Raw genomic sequence first — 27,733 nt, 5'->3', positions numbered from 1 at the left:
CCCAGAAGCCTCTGCAGAAATGTCCTCGTTTCCTTCCTTAAACCTGTTAACCTTGACTAAACACTGTAAACCGTTGCTTATCTGCATTGTAAACAAAGACCATTTACATGAGTAAAGGGAACCTTAAGCAGGCCACCTGGCCAGAGGCTTGGCCACCAGATAACAGAAGAAACATATTGTATGAAGTAACTACATTCCAAACAATACTGATGGTCTTAATTAAATAGTCTGGAATAAATAACTACCCATTGTATTATCAATAGTCTTTCTCTACGCCAGACTTTAGAACTTAGTTAAGGATTGAAGAACTCTTTGTCCCTTTGTCTGACTTGAAAGACACATGATGAAACCATAACCTGTTTACTTTACTGTAGAAATATGTTGTTAATCTGTAATTCTGCAGAGAGTCTGCTAGCCTTTGACTTAGCGGGATGCTCTCCTTGTGCAAGTAAAATAAACTAACAATCTGACGGTACTGCTTGTGTTTTAGAGTCTTACTCAGAGTCGAGATTTTGACAGGCTACTGTGAATTCCAACCCCTCATTTAATTTACACACAATAGTCAATAGAAACCCAAACAACCAGGGCACTGAGAAACGAGAATCCAAGACAAAGCAAGACTCAAGTGTATCGCAGTAAATGGGGACCACAGCAAGTCAAACTTCAACATTGAAATTGGCTACACGAGGCAACATTTCTACACCGCTAATTTTTCTTTCCATAGCCGGTAAAAGTGTCCCATTCCTCCTTCCCCGAGAGTTGTGCTGATGACTTTAAATGACGATTAAAAACATTTTGTGCCTTGCTGGCACAGAATGGTCACCATGTTTGTCCATAAAACATGTGAAAGGTGCTATATAAATGTAAGTTTAAAAAAAAGATGAAGTGCATTGGATGGACTGTTCCCACACAAATATTATGAGACAGTTAACGTTAAAAAAGGAATGCTCCAGCATATGAATGTCGTCACAAGGTCGTTGACCTCGTCATCAGATCCACCATCTTTGCAGATAATTGGGTTGGAAACATTTTAACAGTCTGGTTTCCCAGCTTACTGAAAGCAATAGGCAGCAGGATCCAGGTCATCAAAGAAGTACCCAAGGAGAAGGCTGTAATAGGAACTTAGCCAGGAGTGTTCCATTCAATTCACTGAAAACCATATATATTTAAAAGGATAAAACCTTACACAAAACTCTACGTTAACATACCTGCATTATATCTCGGACTGCTTTGCAAGCTTCGCCTTTGTCAGCTGCTACAATAACACCTTTCCCAGCTGCCAAGCCACTTGCTTTTACTACCAGCGCAGGGAAATCAGCACTAAAAGAAAAGCAACAATCAATCCATTGCAAGATATGGAGTATTCCTTCCCTGTACCATACACAGTATTCCCTGTTTAAAATGTTTTTAGGCAAGTGATTAGGCCCCGATTTTAACTCCAGGTGGATTCCCCACTCAGGCCGGAGTTAAAATTAGAGTCATTGGGCCACAACATACATATGTAAAGACCCTGTTGGCTCTGGGTGCGTGTCCTTGCTGCCTGCTCAGGAGAGCAGGTTAAAATTGCAGACGTTGCGATCATGGCGGCTTTTGGACAGGTAAGAACCAGGGCAATTTTAACTGCCTACCCAACAGGATCTGCTGAGCGAGTAGGGTTAAAATCGCCCCCAATTGAGTACATACACACTAGAAAGCAATCTAGAACAAGGTGAGAGGGCTAACAATGCACCACCCTCTGTTCTGCTACAGCTTTTGACCAAATCTGTTTTATTACACAGTAATGGAGCCTCAACTAATTTTCTTCAATTTTGTGACCAAACATGATTTGGATTTCACGATCGGCAAAAACATGGGGGCAAGTAAGTCTCATTTTCACGTGATGATTAAGTTTCAGTTGCAGGTCAAGACCATCCTTTGAAACATTAAGCTTACAGGCTTGGCATTTACTCTGGTGCTGCGGCTCAGTCACAGGCCATATTAATAGGAAGGCCTTCTGCATTCCAGCAGGATTTCAAGTTCATGCACACACTAGGTGGACGAATGCTCTTCTTACCGCTGGATGAAGCTACAAGCTTCTCCAGGGTCTGTAAATGCTTTCCATCTAGCAGTAGGGATATCATGCCGATCCAAGAAGTCTTTGGCAAAATGCTTGCTAGCTTCCAATTGTGTTGCCTTTGCTGATGGGCCAAAACATCTCACTCCAGCAGCTGTCAGGTCATCAACAATTCCTGAAAACAAACAGATGGTGAACCGTAAGCAGGTTTTTAAAATTATTCTTCAATTTCCTCCCTCTCTTTCCATTCTCCTCTTCTAAACACAGCGACTTGTGCTGGCGCGCATTGAAGGGGTGGATCTAGGCTAAAGAAAAACATCACAGTCAAGCTCCGATCCTGTCCTCAGCCGACGTTCACACACATGCACTGTTTTAAGCAGGTAGTCACTGGATAGCTATCGGTTGGCAATCCTGGTTTTTCTCCCCCCATCCCTATCTTCATGGACATTGAGGCCAATCGTATGTCCCCACCACAATACCAGCTCAGTTCAGCCAACTCAGCGGAGATTTTAAGCCTGGAATACTTGTGTTCTGTATGAATCAATACTAGTTACCATCCAATGCGTTGGGTGAACCCAAACAAGTGTTTTTTTTTTGCTTTGTTTTTTAAAAGAACAAAACATGACCCAACACCTGTTACTTAGGAGTCAAATGTGTTAGATGATGGTCTCTACTGGGTTCACTCAATCAATCTGTTTACACCCTGTAAACTTGCATTCTCAGGTTCTGCTCTCCCTGGAATATTGATGCTTTACGCACAACACACGGCAGGAAGAGACAGTGTAAAAATAGCAAGCAGAGTGACAGGTCAGGCATTGCTTTGAAAGAACATTCACCATCTTGTGATTAACTCTAAGTTTGCATATTAGCACCAAAAAATGGATTACGTTTAAAGGGGGTAATTTTATCCACAAAAAACAAGTGGGTTGGGGTCAGGTGGGATGTTAAAAAAATTTTAATCTCAAATCCGACGCCAATATGCCTCCAACCCGCCCACTTACGGTTTTAACGGAGGCGGGATGAGGGGGGAAAACGGGAAACCAACCCGCTCCCAGGAGGCAGATTGGCCATTTCAATATTAATGAGGCTGCACGCCTCAGATTTAACCTCCAGGTTTCCCAGGCCTTGGGAAACATAATAGCTAAAGGGAGGCGAGGACTGCTTCGCGGAAAAGGTCTTTACAGCACTGCTCGCAGGCCAAGAGGAGCAGCAGTGTTTCCTCCCAGCCCATCAAGCTTACCTTTATCCCTGCCCGCCTGCAATCGGACCTCCTGGGATCAAGGAATCGGCCACCCCGTCCTCCCCCGGGATTGGGCCAACCCCCCAGATTGGCGAATACTCCCCACCCCACTAACCATGCTCCCTATCCGCTCCTGGCCTGTGGCCTCCTCCAGAGCGTTCCCCGCCCAACAGGAAGCCAAGCCGGTCAATCAGTCTGGCTTCTGGACGGGGAACCTGCTTGAAGAAAAAACGCACGCTGTGGAGTTTAAATTCCTCCCCCCCACTCGTTAAACCCGGCCCAGTCAAGATCAGGGCCCAAGACTCTTTATGCGCATCACTTTAGCAAAACTCTGGTCTCCAGTTCAAGCATGGTTGTTTCATTTGGACTTCCACAAGGTACACTTGGGGACCACGGGATACACACTGGGGACTGGTAGATTACAGAGAATAAACTAAGCGGCACCAGTTATGCAGCACATAGACAGAACAGGAGTTGCACAAGCCCTAATACACCCATTTTACTTCCTAGAAACCACCCTCAACGTATATATTCCAGGAGGGAACACATTGAAATGAAAGATTAAGTAACAGTCTCTTATGTGGCAAACAATCTTGAAAATACATGCAATTTGAACCAAGACTAGCCTCTACCAAATTAGCTCAGTCTATCACAGTAAAGCAGTCTTTCATAATTCAAGGCCCAGTTTTTTTCTTGTTGCTGTGATTGTCCTTGTAAGGTTAAACTGACTGAACTCACTGGTGCTACCCTTAGGTTTGTTCACGTTGACAGATGTGCTGAAAATTACAGGAGTACACAAACTTAAACAAATTTAAAAAAAATCACACTGTAAACAAAATTTAAAAATTTAAGAATTCAAACTTTTTACTTAGGAGGAAGTCTGCATAACAAAACTGGACTGGAAAGAATAGTTGATAAATGGCATACTAAAAAAATTGGTATTTCTGTAAATACCTTGTATGAAATTAATAGCGATTTCTCAGTATATCGGACAGTATTTGTATACCAGGATTCTTCTACACCCACAGTACAAATTTTTTAAATCTCAAATTAAAAGCAGAACTAGGCTGCCAAATACTAGCAGTTCTCTGAGGAAAACTATTTAATTAATTAAGGATTATCTTAACACTGGTACTGAACACTGTTGCAAGCTGAGCAGTAGATAAGACAACCACATCATGATGACCTACTGCCCTGCTCAAATTGCACAACTGACCAGATTCTTCTGAAGGTCGCACTACTAATGATCAACTGTACACCTTCAAGGCAGCTATGCACAGTGTAGCACGCATGCGGTCACGCTGCTGGGCAGAGGGACATGGTTTCAACCCCCTACAAATTCCCGACGCAATTTCTGGAAGGTGTAGAGCCTAAACAAGCTGCTTCTCTGAAGGGAAATGAGAACACTAAAAACGGGACAAATCAATTAGCATCGTTCCTGCACTCCTACCCAGCAATTCAATGCAGTGGAGATTAGAAGTGGGAAGAGGGGAGGCGGGAGAAAATTAGAATTCTACAGTTACCTGGAAAAAAAATTATTGACTCAAAGGCCTGTCATTATATCTTAGCATAACATTTAATGTGTAAAAAGAAATCACTAATCTAAACCATCATATGGATTCCAATTACATTATCACATTTACGAAGATTTAGTAGTTTTATTCTTGATAGATCTAGGCCCTGAAATTATGCTACGAGATACTGACAAACACCACAACACATTCTTGTGAAATTCCTTCCTCTGCTTTTAGGCTGTTTATTTTAAAGGGGCTAATGACTCCACTGAAATAGTGGAAAGAGGAACATCAGACGAATGCATCAAGCATGATTTCAGGAGACCTTGTGTTTACCTGCAGCAAGTGGAGCCTCTGGACCAACCACCACCAGGCCAATGTTGTGATCTTTGCAGTACTGGGCAAGAATCGCATGATTGCTGACAGAAACAGCTGCAGGAAAAGATTGTTTACACAATACATTATAACATGATCTTTCGAAGAAGATTTTTGCAGGGCTGATCTTTCAGCTTTACAGTTAACTAAAAAATAAAAGTGCACATCTTTCCATCAGCTTCACGCAGCAAGTGTAAGCCCCGATCTTTGGTTTTAAAGAAACCTGTATCACAAGAAGACGACACTTTGGTTTCGGACTCTCCTAAGATGCAGCACTTCATATTTTTGCCTTTCTGCTGTCTGATTCTCTGAATTATCCTGATTATCAACATTGCTGTTTGTGGGAGCTTGCTGTGCACAAATTGGCTGCCCCGTTTCCCACATTATGACAGTGACTACACTTCAAAAAAGTACTTCATTGGCTGTAAAGCGCTTTGGGACGTCCGGTGGTCGTGAAAGGTGCTGTATAAAATGCAAGTCTTTCTTTTTTCTAATAACTCACTGTGTAGATCCAGGAGTTTCTGATTGAGCAGGTTTCATCAAAAGCAATGTATTAAATTTTAACATGCAGAAATTCAAAGCGTGCGGCAACATTGATTCAATTAGTCATATATACAGCCACATATTCATTCAGCATCATCTGCGACCTTACTACAGTTTTATGAAAAGTGTTTTTTTCTCCCCTAAAAATGTAACTGCTAATGCTTATATCAAGAGGGTCATTTACTGACCTGTGTAAGCTTAAATGGTCAACCCCAAAAGGGCCATCTACAAACAATAGATAACCGAGAGTCTGTATAGCAGTAATGTATTGATTGCGTTCAGGAAGGCTGGTGAACAATGGCAGTAAAATGTCAGTGTTTTGCAATGGCCACCTGAATTAGATTGTAGTCTCTAACTCTAACTAACAGGTTAGATAAAAGAAAAAACGGTGAATGCTGAAAATCTGAAGAAGAAAAAAAAAAATCAGAAAATAAACAGATCATCATCTTTCTCTTTCAGCTGCTGTGCATTTCTAAATTTTTTATTTTTACTTCACTACTAAGTCAATATTTTTCCTCAGATGAATAGGATTCTCTGATTTCATTCCATATGCTTCAAGCATAGACCGTTTAAATTTGTGTTAAATACTCAGGATTAAGATTTTTAAACACCCACACATATGGTGATTGGCCTCTGGATTGGAGGTCATTATCACATCTTCACCAAGCATTGGTCCCCTCAGCCCCACCAGCTATCTTGTTCCATACAAAGCAATGAGCAACGCAGCATGTTTGGGACCAAACACATATTATGTAGTTTCAGTATTGAGACTTGATCAGGAGTCACTTGATGGTAAACTAAAAAAGTCTTTAAACTCATAAAAACACAATGGCCCAGATTTTGTGGTCAGCGGTCTTGAGAAAAGCTGCCCACAAAGATTTAGCTGGCTCTAGAACATCGATTTCCCCTATTCTGACGTGACTTTCGATCTGGTGCCATCTACAGGGGATCTGTGGCATCCAGCAACAGTGAAGTCATCAAGCAAACTGAGCAGCCAATCAGACTGAAGAATTCTCACAGACAGCAAACCAGGAAGTAAAAAGCAAGGATTTTAATCAATGTTCCCCCTAAGGTTCGCGGGCGCGCATCAATCAGGAGGTTCCGCGCAGGCTGCTCACAAGCTGTTGCCGCTGGAAGATACTGCGTATGCGCGGCCACTACAGCAAATTTAAAGGGAACATTGATTATAATTCACTTTTTAATCATTTTACAGAAAGTGAAATAAAGATTGGGACATACACATGGGATTAAGTTAGAAGCTAAAATATCATAAACAAACTTTAAAAAATTAAGAAATTTAAAAAATCATGGAATTTTTAATCATGGAATGGAGGAAATGATACTCCACACTTATAAAATTCGTTTTTCAGGGCCAGAGAGGTAGTTCAGTAGTAATTTATGACTAGTATACCGTTAAAAACTCTCATACACATCTCATCCAACAAGGCTCAACATTTTCAATGGTTGTTACAGCGAGAATAATGGCCCAGTAATTCCGGTCCCAACGCGTGAGTACGGACGGGGTACTCACGCGTGGGCCCGTTGGAAGTGCCGGATTTCAGCATGCACAGCGCATGCGCGGGAAACCGGCATTTCCTCCAAGGGGTTCAGAGGTCGCGTTGAACTTCCTTCTTTTTGACAGGTTTGCCCGTGTGTAAGGGCCTCAACTTTTTAGAAATGTAAAAAGGAGACGTAAGGACCTGATTCTTTAAGGTAAGTGGTCTATTATTTAAAATTATAACATTTTTTCCACAGCTTTATTGTTTTTAAGGATTTTACAGTAAGGTAAGTTTATTTTTAGCCCCGATTTCTTAAAAAATTATTTTTTTTCAAAAATTTGATTAATTGCTTAAAATAGTTTTTTTTAAAGTTATTTATAGTTCATTTAATTAATGGGATGTTTTTTAAAATTTTATTTAAAGTTTAAGTAGTGTTTTGGGCTCCCGTAGTTTTCATGAGTTTGACAGTTCTTACTATCAAACTCATTAATGAAGTTTTCCCTCCCCTGATTGGCTGCCCAGTGCTCACCTGATCCCAGCCGGCACATTGCACTAACTACACCGCTGGATCAGGCAAGCACAGCACGCCGACAGCTGAACCGGGCCAGTGACAGGAATTCCAAGCAGGCCCAGGCTTCAGCTGTCGGCGCGCCGGGTAAGTGCACATCGGGGGCTTGCACGCGCGGCAAGCCCCCTAAACCTAATTTCTGGGCCAATGTGTAAAAAGTTGAAGTTCATGCCAAATCACTGATTGTGTTGATTGCATCTGCGAAGACCGCAACAGCGCATCCTGTGGAGGAGCAGGGTATCACGGACAGCAACTGCTGGATTTCCGCGTTTAACTGCACATGTGCGGATGCCAGAAGTTGCTGTCAGTTTTACACAGTAATGACGGTGAGCGCTGACAGTTTCGCCGTCATTACAACCGCAATTTCCGGGCCAGCACATGTAGCACCATTATTACAGAAAATGAAGAAGAATAAAATCATTGTTGATCTGAATTCCTTAGAATGTTTCGCTTTGCTGGTTACAACTGACCACAAACAGTACTATTATGAACTAATTGTGCATCACCCATCTTTGTTCTCTTGGTTATAATGCTGACTAGCAGGCAACGTTTCCTCTAAGCCGCGTGGCTGCACAGCCCGGGACCGGCTTTTTCAATGTTAAATTTTGTAAAGGGGCCGCACGACACCCCAAAAAAATTAGGGGGAACATTGCTAGCAGGAATTATTAAACACACACACAGCATGGGACAACAAAATACCAAAATAACCTCCTTAACAGTTCCTTTTATATGAAGAAAAAAAAATAGCATGCAGTAATTTCAAACACCTGAACTGAAACAGAATCAAGCAGCAACAAGAACCCCCTCACCTGAATTGGAGATTTTTCCACTCTCAGCTGTTCCCGCATTCCCCGGGGCAACCAAAACCTGCAGTACAAGCGGGGACTGGGCCAGCTTCCACGCCAGAGCGTGCTCACGTCCTCCGCTCCCAATGACAAGTACCCGTTCCGCCATGGTCCTAACACAACATTAACACAACCATGTCTGTTACAGCAGGTTAATGCCTCTCGCGTTCACAAGACATAGCTTGCGACAATCCCAGCCACCTGCTGCACCGATCCTCAGCACAGCTTATAAAAGGGTAGCTTTCTCAGTTACTCTTACTGAAAGTGCACCCAAGCAGTTTGCTCTTTGAAAGGGGCACATCTATTAATCAGTCCCATACACATCGACAGAGTGCCAAGATAAATATCACAGTTTTCAGATAATTTCACCCTTTTAGTTTAATAGTATGCAATATCATCTACCAATAGCACCATCATCCAGGTCACTTCTGAATGGGTAACACAAAGACTTTAGTCCTATCCTACATTTAACAAAAACATAAACTTGATAAAATATGGTCAGGATTCAACATGACAGTCCATAAAATCAAGCGAGACATTCGATATCAATGTAATCAGCAAAGAAAGAACCTTCCAACAAGTTAATTAAAAACAGACGTCAATAATGTTAGCTCTCAAATTTGACCTTCTAAAGTAGCCCTTAAGATAAAGCAAAGTACTGTCAATGCCAAGTAAAAAAATGGAATGATGCACTTGCGATCTTTCGCAACTTTCAAAGTAAGCAGTTTTTATCAAACAAACCTCAACAAAAAAAAATACTGCAAATTTACAGATGTAGATTGGAAAAATATCCCAAACCATGGAATACAGTAGTATTCTGTGAATAGACTTTAAAAAAAAAACAAGGGTGAACACAGAAGGAACCAGACATCTAGTTCATTCCAGAAGTGAGGCAGGCAGGCATTCCTCATGATCTACTCATGACTTCCATCACTCATGGATTAATAAGACCTCATCAACAGAATTAGCTCAGCCTGACATTCTATATATGCCGCAAGTAAAAAAAACTTACAAATATATAACCACAAGATAATTACGAATGAAGGCGGCCACTCGGCCCATCTTAATTCATTCAACCAGAAAGAGCCTGCAAATCTAATTGTTTCTTCAAGTTTTCACCTCCACCCCTGAGTCTGGGAATCCATTTCAAGCATTGATCATTCTGGGTGAAGAAGTTCCCGATATCAATCTTAAATTTATCTTTTACCAGTTTTAACCTGGTCTGACTCTCAGAATTTAATTTGAAGTAATATTCCGATCTCCTGGACTTCTCTGGACATCTAGACTACGTTTCTGCTTTGACCTACATTGGATTACACCACTACGCTTCTGCACTGGATTACACCGTAAGACTTACCTGCTGTGTCTCCATCTCTGCTGCTAAAAGATTTTTTAACTTTTAAACATCAGCTGTGTCTCTGCTGAACTGGTTCTAGTGGCGGGGGGGGAGGTTTAGCTCTGCTGGCTTCTAGCTAGCAGCTGCTGCTTCACTTGCTGTCCGGTGACTCGTTCTACCAGTTTTCACTTTTGCTGGTCGCTGGCTTGTGGTTTTACTTTTTCTCCGCCGCTTTGATCTAGGGTGACCTCTAACTTGTGTCAGTTTCTCCATCATCTTTCTGCACCGCTACCGACTCTCATTCCTACAGCAACAACCTCCATCCTCGAACTCTCTGCCCTTCAAACAGCTTCTGGACTTCACTCGCCTGCTTTGGACAGCGGTTCGTCGATGCTCCGTGTCGGCCCCATCCTGCTTACCTCGGCTTTGTCCCTCCATGGAGCCTCTGGCTTTGACCCTGGTCTCCCTATTATTGTCCCCAACCTATTTCCTGCTACCGGGAAATATGTATCCCATTAGTTACTACATTTAACCAGGCCTATGTAACCGGAGCTTCTCCCATGTCCATTCGGGTGTGCACGTTGGCTGCCGCTCCAGACCCGAGCCAGTCAATACTTTTCCACTTTTTCTCCCCCATTTCCTTTTCTCTCTATCCCTCCCTGACTGCTCTCTCCTGTTGTCATGCCTCCTTTCATCTCTCCTCTCTTGGGTACTCTGCCCTCCCAAATCCCTACCCCATACCTTCACTACTCTTTGACCTTCCTACTCTCCTGCCGCCGTCCCAGGCTTCACTCGCTCTTAGATAAGCCCACAGCTTCCCTCTGTGCCTCTCTTGGCATCCTACGAAGGGCGCATCGAGGTACTCGTCGCTACCTCCTTACCAGCACTAACCCCAACTGTCCCAGCCTACTCTCTCACCGGCTTTCCCACCCAGCACACCCACTGGGGGCAAATCTTGCCAATCTCCTCCCCGTCCAACTCATTCCCCCAGCGCTGACCCTGCGGACGCTGACAGTGGGTCAGCCATCACCCACTTTAGAAATGTCCATTCACTTGCGAACTAGGCCTTTGCCATCCATGAGCTTATCGTGGATGATTGCATCGACATCATGGCCCTGACAGAAACTTGGTTGAGGGGTGATGACACCTTACCCTTAATTGAAGCCTCCCTACCTGGCTATACTTTCCACCACTTGCCCCGCTCAGACCGCCATGGTGGTGGTGTGGCTCTCATCACCAAATCACACCTTGGTCTTTCCCCCTACTCCTCCGGCACTTTCTCCTCCTTTGAGCATCTCACCTTATTCCACCTCCCTCGCCTCTCATTTAAAATTCTCGTTCTCTACTGCCCACCCAAGTACCATAAAAATGTTATTACCGAGATATCTTCACTGCCTTCCTCCCTCAGCCTCTGCACCGAACGACTTCTTATCCTCGGTGATTTCAACCTCCATCTTAATTCATCATGCTCTCTCTCCTCTGAGTTCACTAGCCTTCTATCCTCCCTTAATCTCTCCCTCCACGTAAACTCCCCAACCCATATTCACGCCCACCCCCTCGACCTTGCCATCTCTCGTGGGCTCGCTACTCCTGTTACGTCCGTGTATAATAAGATACAGACTGCAGCAGAAACGGTACAACAGGTGTTTACTCAACGTGGCTCACAGTTGAACTGACTGTACAGATTACTACTCAGGGCTATATACAGGTGTGGTCACTGCCGGTACTGCAGTATAAATGAGCTGTAAAACATAGTTCCCCCCTTAAAGGTACATACATTACAATTCCTTCCCTTTTAGATTAACAGTACCATAACACTCATTTAACAATTAAATATCAAACTATTAACAATTAACACTTTTAACATGCAACATTAGCTGAAAATAGTCTATTTATATATTCAGTCTTTAGGGAGGCTTCCTGATCCTTTCTGGATAGCGCCTTTCCCGAGTGTCTTGCTCTTGGTGCGGAGGCGATTCTAGCCCCCTGTCGTCGGTTGGTTCATCAGCTTCCGATGCTACTGTTTCTGGGGTAGATGCGACCTGTACGTCGGGTTCATCACCAGGTACGTATGGGCGAGGCATGGGGTTGACTTGTTCCTGTGACTCTAGGATCTGGTCAGCATGGCGTCTCACGATGCTCTCCCCAACGTCCACTGTGTACATTAGTGGGCCCTGCCGTGTGCATATCGTTCCTGGCTGCCATTTCTCTGTTCGGTAGTCGCGGGCCAAGACTGGTTGCCCTACATTGAAGCTCCTTGTTGGCTTCTCATGGATGTGCTGGAATTGCTTACTCTCAACATCTCTTCGTACGTTTGGTCTGAGCAAATCCAGGCGAGATCTTAACCTTCGGTTAAAGAACATCATGGCTGGGGCCTGGTTGGTGACTGCATGTGTCGCATTCCGGTAGGCGAACAGGAAATTGTCCACCTTGTGCTGCAGTGGAATGTTGTCATTGTACACAGCCTTTATTGCCTTCTTAAAGGTTTGTACGAACCTCTCAGCCAATCCATTTGTGGCTGGATGATACGGGGCGGATGTGTAATGCCTTACCCCATTCTTCTTCAAGAACCTCCGGAACTCTTCGGACACAAGCTGTGGTCCGTTGTTGGAGCAAATCTGTTCTGGCAAGCCACTCCTGGCAAAAATGGTCCGTAGGGCTGCAATAGTTTTCTCCATGGTGGTGAGAATATAGAATGCAAAAATAAGGTAACAACTCGCTCCGCATGGCCAAGGACCCTGCCAACCTAAAATGGAGGACCCTGTTAGCCTAAAATGGTGGTGCAATGTCGACATCGCTGAGTCACTTGCATATTGTGAGAGATGATCATGTTAATTCAAGAAACTGAAGGCAGCAGGAAGTAATATGGCTGGCACCCACGATGTCACACCTTGCTGGCGGAACAATGTAGGGTGGAGTGCAAAGGGTATACTGACAATAGGCGATCCGAAAACACATTACCATGCATTACCATAATGATTAGGTGATCGTGAAACCATTACCTGCATATTTTCTATATTATAAACCATTCAGTGAACTGTGACTTCTTTATTTCAAACTGCCAGGCCAGGACATCACTTTAAACTGTGTACGTGCCTCGCTCGGGATTGGTGTAGAATGTACGATGTGTTAATGTCTTTTCAAAAGTAAAGTATAATAATGTGACCCACTGTATGAAAGATTGCTTGCTCTGGTGGAACCTGTCGAGACTCTGCTGGAGTCAGAACGGTGCTGTATCAGAGTAAGTCTCCCGGGACAACAGAATAAAACAACTGTTGAACTAAACCAGTATTCCGACTCAGTGTTTGTACTGAACCAGATTGAGGACCAAAAAAATCCGTTTCAACATTTGGTGTCAGAAGTGGGATCTCAACGGACGATCACCGAGAATTCGCGAAATTAAGAGCCGAACTAGTTTTGGACGTGAGAGGAGGAAATGGGCCCCCGGAGTGAGTATGTTTAAATTTACCACTTCGGTTTTCCTCTGATCCGTAAGTCCGATAAAAGTTTTGCCACTCGCTAATTCTTGTGTGGTGTCCCGACGAGATCTGGGTCAATCTGGCGAATACTGTGTAAACTTAGGAAATAAGTATCCAAGTCGGGTAAAGCGCCGGCCTCGTATTTCACTTGGCCCGCTCAGGCTCCGATTGGACTAAAAAGTAGATAAGTGATTTTAAAGAAAGAGAAAAGGAATACTTGAAAGAAAGTAAAAAGAGAGAGTCGGGGACTCTAGAGCTATAGCAACTTGTACTCGGGGAGTGCAAGATAAGGGTCGTATAAGTAGAATAATTAGGCTAAGAATACCTGTACCAGGTGGTGACAGAGGCTAAGAATACCTGTACCAGGCGGTGACAGAGGCTAAATTTACGATTTGAATAATTAGGCTAAGAATACCTGTACCAGGCGGTGACAGAGGCTAAAATTACTATTTGACTATAGACGACTCACTGTGTTTTTGTTAAGTCTAAGTATTGTAAGTATTGTAGTGTTGCGTTTCATTTTGTGTGCCGGTATCCGTGAAATATATAAGACACGTGCAAAAAGTAACTCGAATCCTGAAAAAGAACCCTTAGTGTAAGAGAACCATGGGTAATTACCTAGATACCACAAGTGACGAGGGCAGTGCCCTACAAACCTTATGTGACCAATACCCGGACAAAGCCCAACAATTGAGACAACTCTCAGGGGGTTTAAATAAAAAGTTAGGCAGCGAACAATGGCCACTAGGGGGTCCCAAAAGCTTAGAAACGGTTAAACAAGCTCAAGAAGTGATTTGGAAAAAGAATATGGGAAGTAAGACTAAGAAACTAATTGGACTCTGGCGACAGTACTACCAAGAAATTAAAGACAGTTCCCTATTAGCCAGCTGGCAAGAGAACGCTGTTAAGTTAGGAATAAAGCTAACTGAAGGAGGGAATCCTAAACCCATTGAAATACTTAAGAAAGAATGTGCACATGAGAAAAGGTCAAAATCTGAAATGGCGCCAGATAAAAAGGATAAAAATGAACTACGTAGTTCAATGGTTGGCCTTAGGTTGACGGAGGGAGACGGAACGGATGAGGACTTAAACAATTGGACAATTAGAACTCCTACCGCGGCACCTCCTCAGCCACCCCAATATAATAACATTTATCCCGACCTACCTCTTACAAATCAGACTGGCTTGATCCCTATTACGTCCGTTACCAGTCCACCGACACCCTCCCTTACTGTCCCAAGTCACTCCCCAATCACGCCGATTTCTGATGTTTATATAGACCCTGTTGCTTGTCGAACCCGATCGAAAGATCCAACAAATCCCAAGAAAGACGTGAAACCGGGGAATACCCCTAGTCTGAATTGGCAGAAGAAGAAACGTAGACCCAGACAATTAGTACAACATAAACCAGCAAAAGCAGATGACACTGACTCATGTAGTGACCTTACTGATTCTGAAGACAACCTTTCACCCTTAAACAGTTCCGACTCAGAACCCGAAATTAGCCTTACTAAACCAAAACGAACGCCCAGAAATCTGCCGGTAAGAACAATGCCAAACCCGAATGCAGCGGCTGCCGCAGCCAACCCCACCATAGATGTATTTTTCCCTTGGAAACCTAATGAGATAATGGCTATCCTAACCGGTATGCCAGACAGGAAAAAGGCGCCCGCTAGGTTTGTGGACTTTCTTCGAACCACGATACAGGTGTACAATGCAGACTCCCGAGATCTATGGGCCTTGATTCAACAAGTTTTAACCCCTTCCGAACACACTAGATTTTTGGAACGCCTGACTCACCCTAATCATGCCGCTTTAGAGGCCGCCCACGCCCTCACAGCTGATAGGGAGCGACGCATGTTTGCAGCACTCAATGCTACACTCCAAAAACCTATCAATATATCTAATGTCCTAGATACTAAGCCAAAGAAAGATGAGGGACCTGAGGAATTTTTGGAAAGATTCTGTGAGGTTTATCAGGGACAGTCAGGGGACACCAATTACCAAGCAGGAGCCAATTCACCCCAATTCTGCGCCATTCTGATGAACTGTCTCCCGGCTGCTGTGGCGACAGCCGTTAAAACCAATAATATGAACTGGGCAGAAAATACTCCAACTCAAATGGCTCGAGCCGTAAAGTATCATTGGAAAGAGGGTAATGGAGGGGAGAACCAACCCCAGAAGACAGTCAAAACAGAATATGTCGTGAAGGAAGTCCCAATTCAACCACACACGATAGACAAGACAGGGTATCAGATGGAACCTCAATACTGTAACCCTGGAGGGGTAGACTCTCAGAATTATGGATATTACCCTCATCCAAACGGCTTCAATGCTACTGCATACGGCCAACCCTACGCCACTCCACAACAGAATTACGGAGGTAGAGGAAGGGGTAGAGGACAAGGACGGGGATACCAAGGTCAAAGACAAGGGCAGTGTTATAACTGTGGAAAGGATGGACATTGGGTCAGAGACTGCCCATCCTTAGCCTCTGGAGACCCACCTAGGAGAGGCAGGGGAGGATGGAGAAGAAACGGAGGAGGACCTAGAGGCAGGGGAGGATATACCAATTTCTCCCAGAATAATCCATTCCCACAGAATTGACTAGCTAATCTAGTGACCAGCAGTTCACAGTCGGCCCAAGAACCCTTATTAATGTTGCAAATCCAGGATCAATGGTACCCCTTTTTAGTAGACACTGGAGCCGCCATGTCCTCTGTCCAATCGGACCTTAAACTTCCCCGATCCAACAAGACCCAGGAATTATCAGGCTTCCAAGGTCAAAGGACCAAGTATGCTATGTCAGAACCAGTTCAGGTGACCTACAAAAATCAATCTGCAACCCACCAATTTGTAATAACTACCGGCTTGGACTGCAATTTAATGGCCAGAGACTTACTATGTGCATTCCAACTCAAACTTGATTGTGGTGATGAAGGAATAGCAATAGGACATTGGGCAAATAAAAGGCAATGTTATGTTTCGACTACACCTCAATGGTGGTCACTCGACCTCAATGCATCCTCCTATCATGTGACACTGGCATATGATCGAAGTGGAAAGGATAGGACCCTTGAGGAGTATTTTAAAAATCAGGAAGGTACGGAATGGACAATCTACCTCAAGGCTGTAGTAACTGGACCTGAGGGAAAAGCAGAGTTTGTGCAGGTCCCCTTACACTTGTGGAAGCAGCCTTCGACAGTGGCCCCTCATATCACGCGGGAAGTTAACCAGTCTTTCCACGCCAAAGATTTGGGGCCCATGGTAAAACGAGCGATCGATCAGGCAAACCCTGAATGCCACCAGCCGCAACAGTTACCCGGAGGTCTGATGGTCCAATTTTACCAAAACCCTGAGCCTAGCCTGACAGTGGTGCACCGTCATGTAGGGAAAGATATACTGGAGTATGTGAATCCCCAGGTATGGGCCGAAGACCCAACGCATGTAGGTCTAACCGGCATACAACCCATTGAGATCCCGGTGAAGGAAAATGTGACCTTGCCAACGGTACGACAATACCCTTTGAAGCAGCAAGCTATTCCGAGTATAGATAGACTCATTAAGGGATTGTTGGAGCAGGGAATTTTGGTAACATGCCAATCCAGTTGTAATACACCCATCCTAGCTGTTCCGAAAACTGGTAAGCCTGACCAGTATCACCTAGTGCAGGATTTACGAACAATAAATGCAATTGTTCAGCCACTTCATGCACTGGTACCTAATCCAGCACACATCTTGGCCTCGATACCTGCTGATGCTAAAGTTTTTGCGGTAGTCGACCTCCAGCATGCCTTTTTCTCCCTGCCACTGGCCGCTACTAGCCAATACCTTTTTGCCTTCACGTACAATGGCCAGCAGTATACGTGGACTCGATTACCCCAGGGCTTTGTGAATTCACCCACCCTGTTTTCGCGGTGCCTTCAACAGCAATTACAGACACTGACATTAAATCGTGGCTCTAATCTGATCCAGTATGTGGATGACCTTCTCATTGCCAGCCCTGATGAGCTAAGTAACAGAGAGGACACTATTCAGTTGTTGAACTATCTCTCAGAATTGGGATATGTGGTATTTCCAGCTAAAGTACTAGTGGCTAAGAAGACAGTTAAATTTCTTGGAGTTATGTTATCAGCAGAGAACCGCAGTCTGGAAACCAGTAGAATACAGCCAATATGCGAGACACCAGCCCCTAAAACGGCCAAACAAGTCAGACAGTGGCTGGGAATGGTTAATTATTGTCGACAGTGGATACCTAATATTGCAGTATTAACCAAACATCTGACTCCCTACACGGCTAAAGAGGGAGAGTTTGAGCTGGAACTAGAGGCACAGCAGGCATTTGAGGAATTAAAACAGGATCTGGTCCAAGCACCAGCCCTGGGACGACCCCTGTACGATAGACCATTCCAGTTATACTGCACAGTAATAAACGATTGCTCAACAGCAGTCCTGACCCAGGAGCATGGAGATAAGCATCGACCGGTAGCTTATTATTCATCAAAAATGGATCCGGTAGCTTTAGGACATCCCTATTGCACCCAGATCCTTACAGCCGTCTACAACAGTCTACAGTCAGCCGCTAACATGACACTTCAGCAGGATATTACTGTGTATAGCTGTCACTCAGTCACTGCGTTACTGGGGCAATTGCAGACCCAACACCTGACTACCGCCAGGCAAAATAAGTATGAAATATACTTACTGAACAATCCTAGGCTTACATTTAAACACTGTAGCACTATCAACCCTGCCAGTTTCATTGCAAACCCGCCTTCCGAGAGTGATGAACCAAGCCATGATTGCTTACACCTCATTAAGGATGATACCTCAGTCCGACCTGATTTGTTTGACACTCCTATTACGGATCCCGGTATTACCATGTATACGGATGGCAGTTCTTCAATTGATGACATGGGAAAACAAATTTCTGGTTATGCAATTGTAAATCAGGAAGGTGTCACCTTAGAATCAGCAGCCTTTGAATCCCCTTTTTCTGCCCAGCAAGCCGAACTGTTTGCACTCATACGAGCTTGTACTTTGGGAGAAGGATTACGAATCAATGTATATACAGACTCTAGATATGCCTTTGGAGTAGTTCACGACTTTGGACAATTGTGGAAAAATAGAGGATTTCTAACCTCGGGCAGTCCGATCTCACACCGTCAGTTAGTTTCAGACCTCCTGCAAGCCCTTTTACTCCCCAAACAGATAGCTGTGATTAAATGCTCTGCCCATACCACTGGCCAAAACCCAGTAGATATAGGAAACCGCCGCGCTGATGAGGCAGCCAAAATTGCTTCTAGGAGTCACCAAATGATTGTGCCCCGAATTATGAGGCAGACTAAAAATTCCAAAAAGAATCAGTCTACCTCGGAAAAACTAATGCCAACCATCCAAGAGGTGATTAAGTTGCAGGAGGACGCTCCTAATAGTGATAAGCATTTGTGGGGAGAATTGGGATGTGTATATAACCCTTTATCAAAACTCTGGACTACTCCCGCGGAACAGGCTTGCATGTCTGATGAGCTAGCTGTTTGGGTTATTGAATGTGTACACTTTGCAACTCATTGTGGTGCCAGGGCAGTGAGTGATGTGCTTCTAAGTACTTGGTGGCATCCAAGGCTTCAAGCAATAGCACAGAACATTAGCGATCGATGCCTGACTTGTCAACAACACAACCCTGGAAAGGGAGTGTCTTGCGAATGGGGAAAAACCCCTTTACCGGAGGGTCCCTTTGAGACCCTGCAAATGGACTACATTGAGTTGGAAAGATGTCAGTGTTACAAATACGTACTTGTCATTGTAGATGTATTTAGTAAATGGATCGAGGCATATCCAACCACAGACAATAAAGCCTCTACTGTTGTTAAGGTATTGCTGAGAGAGATCATACCTCGGTATGGTATTCCAACTCGGTTAAGTTCTGACAACGGTCCTCACTTCACTGCCGAAGTGAACAAGGAACTTTGTAGCCAGTTGAACATTCATCAGCAATTGCATTGTGCTTATCGACCACAGGCTGCAGGACTTGTCGAAAGGACCAATCAGACTCTGAAGAACAAACTTGCTAAACTGGTAGCCGAAACCGGCTTAACCTGGTTGAAATTGCTTCCTGTGGCTCTCTTTCAGATCCGCACCACACCCGCGGGTAAAGCACGACTTACCCCTGCTGAGATTATCTATGGTAAACCACTCAAGACTCCCTGGAACCAAAATGCTGCTACAACGGTGCATTTTCACCATATGACTGAAGAAATGACGACCTATGTCTTGGCTCTTACTAAGGTTTTACGTGGGCTGCATTCACAAGTCCGTGCTGCATATGGTGAACTTCCTGACTTATCTGGTTCTCTAAAAATTGAACCAGGTTCGTATGTGATGGTTAAGAACTGGACTCGTAAAAGTCTAGATCCAAGGTGGGAAGGTCCATATCAGGTCTTACTAACAACCCCGACTGCAGCTAAGGTCGAGGGAAGAAGCGCATGGGTGCACTTCCACCATTGTAAATTGATTGGAGAAACCAATCAAAAGGGGGGGAGATAATCAGTAGATTTCAGTACAGTATAGAGTAGATTTTACGAACAATCATTAATTTTATTTTAATTGATAAGAGACTACAGAACTCATGCTCGGCCTTGATAAAGGTGACTGCAGTTTTACGAGGTCTGGTGTTGTGTTTGGATTGTTTTGGCCTGCCAAAATCCTACTTTTATTATACTTATTATACGATTTTTAATTTTTAAAATTTTAGCTTTAAGTTTTTAACTTTGGATCTTGTGTAAGCAGTTTGTTTTCCAGATTAATAACTAATAAGTCGCATTGATTGATCACGGAGGATCAAGATGAGGACCTTATTACTGCTTCTGAGCGTTATCCTGCTCGCGGGCGGGGCGTTCAATCAACTGAAGAAATGCAAGAAAATCACACCTGGAAAAACCGTCCACCTGTGCCGAAGAGATATTCTCCAGTACAAAGACAAGAATCTTAAAGCTTTCGGATCCTGGAACGTGACTAAATGGGAATTCTGTAATGGACTATTAAAACAGGAACATCGGGAAGTACATTTGGACAATAGAAACAGATGGGATTTGCCATGCTGGCACCAAAAATGTACTTGTAGGACCAACAAAGAAAAGGGAAAGGAATCATGGATGATGTATAATGGAGGATGTTACAGAGAGGCATTAGTTAAAGAACCATGGTTGCAGGAAAGGGATCCACCGAGATGCTTAGGGTTTAGAAAGAAAAGGGAAGTTAGGAGAAAGAGGGAATTACATATCAACACCTTCTTGTACATGTCCTATGAATACGCCAAAAGCTGTAACTTAACAAACTGTTGGGTCTGTAGCCATATACCAATCCACTCCAGAGGGGGAATCCCTCTTAGACCCATACCATTGAATATAATTCAAATGGCTGAGTGGGTAGTTAGTAGAAACAATACGAGCAGTAGTACTAATGGTAAGGACACCCAGAGCAGAAACCGGGAGGAACAAAGAGTACAGTTCAGGAGTGCCGGATATCCCTTAAACATGTTTGAAGGATGGTACAAACCCATGTATAATACAAGCAAAAAGCCACCGTACCTTATCCTCACAAACACAACTGGGGCAGGAAGACCCGTTGGGGCGATATGTTGGATAAGGAATGTAAGCAAGGGAGAAGAGGGGAATCTGGAAGCCGGAAACAGTCATTGTAAACATAATTGGACAATCCTCAAACAAGGTTCACCCTTAGAGGTTTGGTGGTTTAACAAACCTCACTAGTGGGGGGAAATGGAACGAAAGCACAAGGAGTAACGGCGAGTCTGGCTTTTCCACATTTACAACGAATATGAACCTAACTGCTTATAACGGGACCTATTTTATTTGCGGACATAAGGCATACCCATGGCTTCCACGAAATTGGACTGGGTCCTGCTATTTGGGATATGTAGTACCATACATTCACCACTTGAATAAGATTGGGGAACACCACGAATTTAAGAAATACAGGACTAAAAGAGAGCTAGGAGCTTTTCAAAGATTTTTTGGCGTAATAAACCCTCCCTATGGAATAATGAATTTGATGGATGAAACAAGGAATTTGGCAAGGCTACTAGAGATAGTTGCCAATGACACTGAGGAAGCTCTAGCAAACATGAGTGCCGAAATGGTAGCCATTAGAACAGTTACCCTCCAGAATCGAATGGCCTTAGATTACCTCCTTGCTGCAAAAGGAGGAACCTGTGCCTTGATAGGAAGTGAGTGCTGTACTTATATCCCTGATAGCTCGGAAAACATAACCAACATTGTCAAACATATCCGGGATGCAGTAAGCCAGTATAAGAAACCTAAGCCGGGGGATGGCTGGTTTGATTGGATCAGTGGAGAATGGCTAGGATCAATGGGACAGACTCTGCTACATGGGCTGGTGGTGGTACTTGCCGTTATTATGTGCATTTTTCTAGTTTTCACGCTGATTAAGTGTGGCTGCAATAGATTAGGAGCAACTGTAATTCCAAGTCAATTGGTACAAAGGAAATCAGCATCAGAGGAAATTGAACTACCAAGTATAGAGGGTGAAGCGAGTGAGATGTTAAAGGAGCAAGTCGAGAAGGAATTAATGGAGGAGGAGTATAATAGACTCAATAAAGTAGAGATGAACCAGTAGGATGAAGCCCAGAATCACAGGGTACCTTAGATGGTTATCATGGAATGATAAAAGGGGGGAATGAGAATATAGAATGCAAAAATAAGGTAACAACTCGCTCCGCATGGCCAAGGACCCTGCCAACCTAAAATGGAGGACCCTGTTAGCCTAAAATGGTGGTGCAATGTCGACATCGCTGAGTCACTTGCATATTGTGAGAGATGATCATGTTAATTCAAGAAACTGAAGGCAGCAGGAAGTAATATGGCTGGCACCCACGATGTCACACCTTGCTGGCGGAACAATGTAGGGTGGAGTGCAAAGGGTATACTGACAATAGGCGATCCGAAAACACATTACCATGCATTACCATAATGATTAGGTGATCGTGAAACCATTACCTGCATATTTTCTATATTATAAACCATTCAGTGAACTGTGACTTCTTTATTTCAAACTGCCAGGCCAGGACATCACTTTAAACTGTGTACGTGCCTCGCTCGGGATTGGTGTAGAATGTACGATGTGTTAATGTCTTTTCAAAAGTAAAGTATAATAATGTGACCCACTGTATGAAAGATTGCTTGCTCTGGTGGAACCTGTCGAGACTCTGCTGGAGTCAGAACGGTGCTGTATCAGAGTAAGTCTCCCGGGACAACAGAATAAAACAACTGTTGAACTAAACCAGTATTCCGACTCAGTGTTTGTACTGAACCAGATTGAGGACCAAAAAAATCCGTTTCAACAGTGGTGGAGGACATTTTGATGACCTCAGGCCATTGAGTGCGCATCCACGGCTATTAAAAACATTGAGTCCATGAATGGACCAGCAAAATCAATATGCACCCGTTGCCATGGAGATGAGGGCCACGCCCATGGGTGTAGAGGGGCCTGTGGTGGTGCATTTTGGACTTACTGGCATCCTGAGCAGCTCTTGGTCAGGCCCTCGATTTATTTATCGACTCCCGGCCACCACACATAAGCCCTGGCTAGGCTTTTCATTTTTACCCCTCCCAGATGACCCTCATGAAGCTCATTGAGCACTATATCCCTTAACTTGGGTGGAATTACCACTCGGGATCCACACATCAAGGTCCCCCGGCACACTGACAGCTGCTCTCTCCTTGTCGAGAATGCTGGCAACAGTGAGTCGCCATGTGCTGGCCATCCCTTCACCGTCAAATCATATACCCAAGACAGTGTCGGGTCATTTCGGGTTTCCTTTTCGACACAAGCGTTAGTTACCGGTAGGTATTCAACTATAGTCGAATGGAATATTTCGACAGGATCCACTGCTGGTGCTTCCTCCGCAGTAGGCAGTGGCAGGCGTGATAGCCCATCAGCATTTCCATGCTGTTTCGTGCCCTTATATTCAATCTCATAGTGGTGCGCCCCTAGAAAAAGTGACTGTAGTGTATGTACCCGTCTACCTTTAAGGGAACTATTGAATGTAACCGTTCACCTTTAAGAGAACTACTTTAGGTGTGGCACTATTTGTTTGGCTTCTGTATACTGTAATACCGACAGTGACCACACTAGTATATAAGTGTTGTGGCAGGATAACTGGGGCAGATTCGTCCTGACCTCTGAATAGTAAAGACCTGTTTGTTTGTTACTCCTGAAGTCTGTGTCGTTATTAACTGTACAACCCACAGACTTTACAGTGGCGACGAGTCCGATCGTACCCAGCGGCAAGACTACCAAAGCAAGAAGAGCGTCGAAGAGAGGCAACCGCCCTCGTCGTTCTGCTGGGAGAAAACACGAGGCTGCAGCAGGAGAAAGGTGGAAGACTTAGCAACAAAAGCTTCCGTCTGCAACAGGCACTGACTACCCTTCTACCACGGTACGGAGTGAGCCGATCAGCAGGGAACAAGGCGGCCGAAGAGACTGTGAGTAGGGGAAGGTGTAGGAGTATCCGGAGGATAAGGGCAGAGCACTCGACCTCGGTCGAGGGGGAGCTGAGCTGGTCAGAAGTCGGGTCCAACGGCGTCGGGTGACAGCCGGACCGCGATCGGCGGGAAAGATCCGGGCGGCGACGAAGCCGCGGAGCGCTGAAACCGAGCGTGTGGGAGAGGCATAGCCGAGCAAAGGAGGCTGCGCGAGAGCCAGCCCAGCGGCTGAACTGTTCTCCACTAACGGGGTGTACCCAGCGCCGGTAGAGCCGTGCGGGCGGGAGGAAAAGACAGAGCCCAGTAAGGGGAGCTGTGCGAGAGCCAGCCCAGCGGCTGAACCTGTCCGCTGTGGGGAAAGCATACCCCTTCCACCAGGAAGAAACGCGGAAAGCCGCCATTAGGCGGAGAAGACGACAGAGGCGGGAAACCGCCATTGAAGTGGGCGGGGAGAGAAAGGAAGAGCGGGAAACCGCCATTTTCGCGGGAAAAACCACCATCTTAACTGCCATTGAAGTGGGCAGAGAGAGAGAGAGAGAGAGAAGGGAAGAGCGGGAAACCGCCATTTTAGAAATAAACAGATAATAAATAATACTTAAAGAAATACTGTGCTGCTCCAAGGAAAGGAAGATGCCTAAGCGAGGGAATATTAACGATTTTAATTCTGAGATAGAAGACTGGGCCACGTACGTGGAACGCATCGAGATCTATTGTGAAGCCAACAAAATAGAGGAAGACGACAAGGCGATAACATTGTTAAACTCGATGGGCGCAAAGACATACGGGCTCTTGAAGGATTTACTAGCACCAGCTAAACCGGCGGATCAGTCTTTCGAAGAGATTGTGGCTGTTCTGAAGGACCACTTGAACCCCACACCGTTGATGTTGGCTGAACGATTCAAATTCTATGCAAGAACGCAACGGGAAGACGAAAGCAACGCAGAATACTTGGTCGAACTGCGTAGGCTAGCGAAATACTGCCAGTTTGGAGGGAATCTGACAGAGGCACTGCGAGACAAGTTCGTAGGCGGATTGTCCAAGGAAGGGACGCAAAAGCGCCTACTCGAAGAGAACGACCTTACACTTGACAGGGCTGTCCTTATAGCCACATCACACGAAGCCGCAGCGAAAGGAACAGCGGAAATGCAACTAAAGGCGGCGGCACTCGGGGTGGACCAAATTACCTCGAGTACAACAAAATGCTATCGTTGTGGGAAGACAACACACGACCAGAATCAATGCTGGTTTAAGAACCAAGAATGTAGGAAATGTGGCAAACTGGGTCACATCGCTAAGGTATGCCGGTCAGGGAAGAAGACCAACAACCAAAGGAAGCCATCACAAGAAAAGTACAACAAGGTATACAAGGGGGCTGAGAAGAGTTCAGACGAACAGAATCCAGACTCAGATCCAAACGGCCAGGAGCTGGGTAGTCTGAGTATCCACCATGTGAGTAAGGAAGCTGACCTACAAACTATCTGGGTCATGCTAAAAATAGCTGGAGTCCAAGTGAAAATGGAGTTGGACACTGGATCAGCTGTATCAGTCATAAATCGAAGGGATTACCACCGGCTATTCCCACACATACCCTTAAGAGATACCAAGTTCGTATTGCAGACATACACGGGGCATAAAGTATACCCCATGGGAAAAATAAGAGTCAAGGTGAGAGATAGGGGTAAAGTACACCCAAGAATGAACTTGTACGTACTACCTGAGGGAGGACCACCACTTCTAGGACGGGAGCGGATCAAGAAAATAGACATGGAATGGCACTACCTACAAGCAATGACGAGTGAGGACTCGGTGCAGACAAGCAGCTCAGACTCTGAGCCGGAAGACGATAAGTCCAGCCCACGTATGAAAAACAAGGTTAACATGAACTCACTGACTAAGGTTGGAAAAACGATGGCGTGCATAAAGACAGAGAATTCTGAGTCTGTTCAAGTTACAGACATATGCATTACGGAGGAACACCGGGCTCGAACTCAACATTATTTCAAAGTACGACAACAATTAGAACAATTAAGTTACCGTCTCGTACAAGAGATGAAAACAATGAAAAAGTTCTATGACACCGAATGGGAGAGTCTGGAAAGACAACAGAACCTGCTGGCTCAAGCAGAGAGCGACCATAGAGCCATCGTGACCAATTACCGATCACACCTCCCTTATGATGTTCAGGAGTTAGAATATTTGCATGATCTAGAGATACAGCATAAAGGCAAACCACGCTACACTGAGGATTTTGTTCTGCAATTGGAGACGGAGCTAGTGCAGGCAAGGTTAAGAGAAGCTGAATCGCAGTGTGCACTTAAAGAGATGCAGAAAGAAATCTTGGACATGGAAAAGAGAAACGCTTCTTTACCTGATGTGAATAATGTGGCCATGTTGCAAGAGGAGCTTATAGGGGCGAAACTGGAAGAAGCTAAGCAAAGGATGTTGGAACTTGAAACACAGAACCAAATCAGCAGTAACCAGCTATGTCGAGCAGAGAAGGAATGCTATGGTCTACATGAGAAGGTGCAATATCTCTCAGCCCAGAATAAGGGTCTACTCACTCAGTTAAATGAAAGTAAACGGAAAATGGCTGAGATAGACTGCAAGAATAAAGAAGATTTGATGGCAGTGAGACTTCAAGAGGCAGATAGCATAGCAGCCTTGGCTGAACTCCAACAGGAAATTGCGAAAGAAGCAAATGAAGAGGAATCTTCAGGAAGCCAGGATTTTATTCCAGTTCTTCTCTACGACTCCTTACAAGCAGAGTGTGAGAAGTTGAAAGAACAGTATGAACAGGCCAGGCTACAATTCTGGAGGGGATTAACTCGGCAACCTCCGAAAACCTAGTTTCAGTAGAAGCATATGAACAACTAAAGGTTGAACATGAGCAAGAAGTCCAAAGGCTGCAGGAAATTCTTGATGAGCTCAAGGCCAAGACAGACTCATCGGTAGAAGTTCCATCCATAGAGGAGAATTTAGAGGTGAAAGACATGGCAGAACATGAAAGACAAGATGTCCAAGAACTCATAAAAATATTGAAGGAAACCCAAGTCAAATATGAGGCGGCAATGACCGAGGTTCAACGACTTGAAGAACAAATTCAACTGGGAATCCTTTCAGTGGAAGGAAAGGAAACTGTAAGAAACACAGAGACTGTAAGAATGGGCCCTGAACATGAGCTAGGGAGCATCAAGGCGCAACTTCTTCGAGCGCTTGAAACCAAAGTACAAGAGGAAAGGAAGGTGAAAGCATTGGAGGGAAAGGTGGATGAAATGGAGAAGACTCTGATCCACAGAGTCCCCGTGGAAGAGTTAACGGTCAGCCAACTCCTTCACATGCTGAGAGACAAGACTCCACAATGGGAACACGAGCTTCAATCTTCAAAGGGAAGGAATTCGGAGCTCCCAAAAGTTACGGAAATAACTGAGGTGGCAACACAGATTTTGTATTACAGTTTACTCTATGAAGAGTTCGTTGAATCACGTCAATGTGAACAGAAGAATGTTGAAACAGCTGCTTCAGTAGAAGGATTAAATAGCCTGATAATGCAATCCCCGATGGAAGGGAAGGTATTGAACTCACAAATGAGGTCAGTAGTGAAGGAATGGCAGACAACCCAGGAAGAGCGGGATGAATATGAATGTTTGAAGAAGTCTTTTCAAGAAAGATGGTTAGGGAAGGAACCACCGTCGGCTAACGTCCAGATGGATAAGAAGGAAGTAGAAGGGCCTCTCACTGGCCTAACTCAGGACGACCCC

General features: G+C 44.6%; 1 protein-coding gene and 1 pseudogene across 5 annotated transcripts in view; one reads left to right on the top strand and one right to left on the bottom strand.

The window, feature by feature from the left end:
• Positions 1 to 27,733, bottom strand: part of gart (phosphoribosylglycinamide formyltransferase) — a 77,810-nt gene that overhangs the window by 37,700 nt on the left and 12,377 nt on the right. For all 5 annotated transcript variants that reach the window (XM_086007088.1, XM_086007089.1, XM_086007091.1 and 2 more), the window contains exons 2-5: positions 8,602 to 8,750; positions 5,144 to 5,239; positions 2,054 to 2,228; positions 1,209 to 1,320 (exon numbers count right to left, since the gene is read on the bottom strand). In XM_086007088.1, coding sequence (XP_085863214.1) covers positions 1,209 to 1,320; positions 2,054 to 2,228; positions 5,144 to 5,239; positions 8,602 to 8,746 — 528 coding nt within the window. In that variant the 5' untranslated portion in view covers positions 8,747 to 8,750. The remainder of the gene's footprint in view (positions 1 to 1,208; positions 1,321 to 2,053; positions 2,229 to 5,143; positions 5,240 to 8,601; positions 8,751 to 27,733) is intronic.
• Positions 20,544 to 22,826, top strand: LOC147107784 (endogenous retroviral envelope protein HEMO-like; annotated as a pseudogene).

This window comes from Somniosus microcephalus, chromosome 14, assembly GCF_052327205.1.
Source record: "Somniosus microcephalus isolate GS21.2 chromosome 14, FLI_Smic_1.0, whole genome shotgun sequence".
NCBI classification, from domain to species: Eukaryota; Metazoa; Chordata; class Chondrichthyes; order Squaliformes; family Somniosidae; genus Somniosus; species Somniosus microcephalus.
This window is presented reverse-complemented; position numbering and strand designations above follow the sequence as displayed.